At 38.5% G+C, this 5,165-nt stretch overlaps 1 protein-coding gene across 1 annotated transcript; it reads right to left on the bottom strand.

Moving 5' to 3' along the window:
• Nucleotides 1-3,342: 3,342 nt before the first annotated feature.
• On the bottom strand, nucleotides 3,343-4,871 carry LOC125856012 (uncharacterized). Its single transcript, XM_049535621.1, has 4 exons — nucleotides 4,538-4,871; nucleotides 4,326-4,430; nucleotides 3,841-4,193; nucleotides 3,343-3,525 (listed from the first exon to the last, which is right to left on the bottom strand). Exons 1-4 carry the CDS (start codon nucleotides 4,869-4,871, stop codon nucleotides 3,343-3,345), a joined length of 975 nt encoding a protein of 324 aa, XP_049391578.1.
• Between the last annotated feature and the right edge of the window lie 294 nt (nucleotides 4,872-5,165).

Genomic DNA, 5,165 nt, shown 5'->3' with positions numbered 1-5,165 from the left:
GAATTCCCTAAATCTAGTTAGGGTTTTCTTCAATTGTCATGGGTTCTCTTTATTAGTGACATAAATGAATGATTTATGATCTTTTATGCATGAATTGATGAAATATAATGATTTTAAGATGATTTCCCCATGAACCCATATAATCCCCATGATTTCCAAGTTAATATCATATGATGTGAGATTTTGATTATAAAGAAAGAACATTCTGTAATCTAACATGTATTGAGAGGATTACATGAATTTATGATGAAATCCATTTCTAACCCATGTTATCTAAATTTTGAAAAGGTAAATTATGAAATTATGCATATTCTTATGAAATAGATGTAAATGTTTAAAGGATGCTTTGAGAGTAAAGCATCAATGATGATGATGTTGATGTGTTATTGAAAGTATTTTCTCATATACACATAAAGGCAAGATGTGAAATGTTTTCTCACATAATAAGGATTCTAAGGTTGAATGTTTTTCTCACCTAATTGTATCAAAGATTAAGAGCTATCCTAATGAAACCTATCTTGGATTGGTTATTGTATGATGCATTTCCATGGATGATGACTTAGCTTGGATTTGCAAGATGACGTGCTCTTGTATGGATAATAAGAAAAAGTAAGAAATGACTATTTTGTGGGATTTGTGCTTAGCACCGAGTGGATATTGAGATGGAAGCTCTCTCGTTAGTAGAGGCCATTTTTCTAGAAGCAATCATCTTATCCCTTACCTATGTGCCTCCATAGGATGATTGTCTAGATAGACATTTGCTAGTGGATCCATCTAAGCTAGAAGTGTATGGTCCTTACCTTGGCAAGTATAACAATCATTTTCGGTGTGGGAGACACCGGGGAATCATGTTATAGTTCACATGATCTATATGTCGATTAAGGCTACTTACAACATTAATAATGAACTAATGTTTCTTCAAAAAGTATCTCATATGTGTTCAAAGGTTTTAATGATGTTAGCTTGTATTGTCCATGGTTTTATGAATTATGTTTTCTAACACTTTTATATCATGTTTTCGTTTGGTCAATTGCATGTCATGAAATGTCTTCTTTTAGCATGATTTAAATGCTTTATGCATAACTATCATACTTTGTACATTGTTTTGTACTAACACATACTCTCGACTACATTTCCCCAAATGTATGTTCTGACAGTCAAGTTTCTCAGTTTTGTGGCTAATGGTTAAATTCCAGATTCCTAAGGTTTGGTGAGTCCTCATGCTTTGAGGACAGACTCTATTGTTTCAGTTTTCTTTTTTATTCCAGTTTTGGACATGATATATGGGCTACGCCCAATTTCATTCTATTGTAATAGATGGCTATTGAGAAAAGTGTTTTAGACTTCTTCTTTGTTTTATAAAACTATTGGACTTCAACTATTGTTTTACTTCTATTGTTCTATTTCCTATGTTATGAATGCTAAGTGGCTTTTATGGGGTCTTTTATGCCATGTTACATCTAGGGTGTACTCCTAGGATGTGACACTACCATGTCTAACTCGAGTAAGTTAGGCGTGGAGTCTTTGTGATTGACAGAAATGAAACAATCACGATCAACTCTCTCAGCTATAATAGACTCGCCAACAACTGTGGAAACACTAAAGGGCTCAACAAGTTGTTTGGGAATAATATCGAACCTCATAGAAACATATGCAGTCACAAAACATAGACTCTCACATGGATATAGCAATGCATATACATCAAAAGTAATGACTTTGATCATAAAAGTGAAAACATTAGGTGAATTCTCTTGCTCTTGGTGAGTGGTGATAGCACACATATAGTTTGCCCCTCTGTTTGTCCCTAAAGTAGCTCTTCTGGGTGCAGCTCTGTCCGATAGAGGCAGTGAAGAAGATTGGGCTTTATTGCCCCAATTGATATTAGCTTACTTGTTCTTAAGTCACTTTCTCATGAAGTGACAATTCTAACCACACTTGAAGCAAAAAGTGGAGCAATCACGACACGCTCCTAGGTGGTTCCTACCATACTTAGCACATGTAAGAGTATCATTACCTCATTGTGTCACACTACCTCGAGACTGCACAGGTCTAGCTTTGAAGTTCTTTGAATTCTGATTCTCGAACTCACTCTGCTCCTTGATGCACATGCACTATTACATGATGTATCAGGTCCACTTTGACCTTTTCGGTCAACTTCAAATGGTCATATCTTTTAGCACAAAATGAATTAGGTGGCCCATGAATGATCAAATTAAAGATAATTGAGTCCTCTTGCCAACGCCACCAAGTTTTTTTAAAATCCAAGTTCGAAGTAAAATGTTACGCTCATTTAAATATAGCCATGTTAGGCAGGGCCACAAACCAAGACCTAATTAACATGTAGTGGTTCAAATGACAACTTGTCAGCCCCTCCGTGAAAGGCCCTCGTCAACTTTTAAGTTAGGGTCATTTTGGTCTTTTCATGTATGCACTGGACACTTAAACTACGTCGTTTGATGCCTACACTATGTTGTTTTACTTAGTCCAAGCCTAATAACCTAATCAGAACTTACCCAAAACACTCATTATGGAAAAATCACCCAACTTAGGGCGAAAAGAAGAGGAAAAGGTCAACAAATCCTCTCAAGAACAAGCATAAGTGTTATTCGAAGTTCCATCTTGGGTTACCTCCCAAAAAGTGCACAATTTAACGTAGCGGCGCGACGAAAGTTACTTGATTACTCAGACTTCATCAAGTTTACATTCCTCCATAATCTTCATATCTTTTGGAACACCCAAGTATGCCTTGATTCGCTAACCATTGGATTTGAACCTCTTGCCCTTGTCATTTTGAAGCTTCATAGCACCCGAATGGAACACCTGAGTAACTTTAAAAGGTCCAGACCATTTGGATCTCAATTTTCCCAGAAACAGACGAAGTCTGGAGTTGAAAAGTAACACTAAGTCTCCAGGAGTGAAAGTTCTCTTTTCAATGTGCTTATCATGATACAACTTTATCCTCTCCTTGTACAGTGCAGACCTCTTATAAGCTCTCAAATAGAACCTCATCCATCTCATTAATCTGATCTAGTCTCAGGTTTGCTGTTTTGCTCCAACTGAAATTCAGCTTCTTCAAAGCCTAGAGTGCTTTATGCTCAAGCTCAACCACCAAATGACATACCTTTCCAAACACCAATTGTTATGAAGACATACAAATAGGCGTCTTAAAAACTGTCTGATATGCCCATACAGTATCATCTAACTTTTGTGCCCAATCTGCCCGGTTGGCATTCATTGTTGTTACCAAGATCACCTTTATTTCTCTATTGGACACCTCTACTTGTCCACTGGTCTGTAGGTGAGAAAGTGTTGAAACCATGTGTTGTTTAACCCCAAATTTGGTCAAAAGTGCACTGAAACCTTGTTGCAGAAATGGGAACCACCATCACTAATGATAGCTTTGGATGTGCCGAACCTTGAGATATTCTTCTTTAGAAAACCAGCAACACTCTTGCCACCATTCTCAAGTAAATCAACTGCCTTAACCCATTTGGAAACATAGTCCATTGCAACCAATGTGTACTTCTGCTAATAAGAGCTCACAAATGGGCCCATGAAATCGACTCCCCACACATCAAACAATTCCACCTCCAGAATAGGTGTTATGGTTAACTCATGGCGCCAAGAGATAGGTCTTTGTCGCTGGCACTTATCACAACTCCTTACTATGTCCATCCCATCTTGATGAATTGTGTGCCACTATTATCCACACTGAAGTATCTTGTGGGTTGTCCGAGCACCTCCATGATGACCACCTAATGGAGAGGAGTGACAGGCTTCTAGATTATGCAACATCTCGGCCTCAGAGATACATCGCCTGATGATGTTATCCGCACATACCCTGTACATATAATATTTATCCAAAAAATACATACCCACATCATGCAGGAACCTCTTCCTTTGTTGAAATGTCAGCACCTCCGGCATCAAACCACTAACAAGAAAGTTCGCAAAATCAACAAACCAAGGAATAAGATCAAGAGTTGCAGCCAATACCTGCTCATTTGGGAATGCATTATTGATTTCTAGTTCACATTCTTCTTTCCTTTCAGCCTCCAACCTAGACTGGTGATCAGCTACCTGATTCTCACAACCTCTCATATCCTTAACTTCAAAATCAAACTCCTGAAGAAGTAATGCCAATCTGATTAACCTTGGCTTGGCATCTTTCTCTGCCATCAGGTACCTCAAAGCTGCATGATCCGTATGGACTATCACTTTAGTACCCAATAAGTAAGCTCTGAATTTCTCGAAAGCATACACCACAACAAGTAGTTCATGTTCAGTAACTGTGTAATTTTTTTGTGCTCCATTTAGTTACTTACTAGAATAGTAATTTGGAGGGAACATCTTGTTGCACTTTTTCCCCAACACTACTCTTAAAGTAGTACCACTTGCATCACACATTACCTCTAATGGCTCAGCCCAATCTGGGACAATGATCACGGGGGAAAAATCAACTTCTCCTTCAGGAATTTAAAGGCTCTAAGATATGCCTCATCAAAAATGAATTTCACTTCCTTCTCCAAAAGCTTACACATGGTGTGTGCAATTTTGGAGAAGTCCTTGATGAAACGCCTATAAAATTCGGCATGTCCTAAGAAACTCTGAACACCCTTCACACAAATAGGTAGAGGCAACTTTTCAATCACCTCAATTTTGGTCTTGTCAACCTCTATGCCTTTTTGTGAGACCTTGTGCCCAAGGACTATGCCTTCCTTGACCATGAAATGACACTTCTCCCAGTTTAGAACTAGGTTGGCCTCCTCGCATTTGTGTAGGGCCCTGCTAAAATTTAGAATACAGTCATCAAAAGTATCACCTGCCACCGAAAAAGCATCCATGAAAACCTTCAAAGTGTCCTCCACCATGTCTGAGAAGATAGACATCATACACCTCTTGGAATTTGATGGTGCATTACATAGTCCAAATTGCATGTGTTTAAATGCAAAGGTGTCATAAGGACATGTAAAGGTAGTCTTTTCCTGATCTTCAGAAGCAATTGATATCTGGTTGTAGCCAGAGTATCTATCAAAGAAGCAGTACCACCCTTTTCCAACCAACCTATCAAGCATCTGGTGCATGAAAGGCATCAGGGTTATCCTTTAAGGTCCACTTGTTCAGCTTCTTGTAATCCATGCATACTCGCCATCCAGTGACTGGCC

The sequence above is a fragment of the Solanum stenotomum genome, chromosome 2 (genome assembly GCF_019186545.1).
Source record: "Solanum stenotomum isolate F172 chromosome 2, ASM1918654v1, whole genome shotgun sequence".
NCBI classification, from domain to species: Eukaryota; Viridiplantae; Streptophyta; class Magnoliopsida; order Solanales; family Solanaceae; genus Solanum; species Solanum stenotomum.
This window is presented reverse-complemented; position numbering and strand designations above follow the sequence as displayed.

What these genes read in the sequence shown, in the direction of transcription:
- LOC125856012 (XM_049535621.1), bottom strand. Translation starts at nt 4,871, where the DNA reads ATGGTGGAGGACACTTTGAAGGTTTTCATGGATGCTTTTTCGGTGGCA. An exon ending in CCCTCCAAATTACTATTCTA is followed by an intron (nt 4,194 to 4,325) that starts GTAAGTAACTAA and finishes CGGATCATGCAG; the next exon opens with CTTTGAGGTACCTGATGGCA. An exon ending in ATAAATATTATATGTACAGG is followed by an intron (nt 3,526 to 3,840) that starts GTATGTGCGGAT and finishes TCTTATTAGCAG; the next exon opens with AAGTACACATTGGTTGCAAT.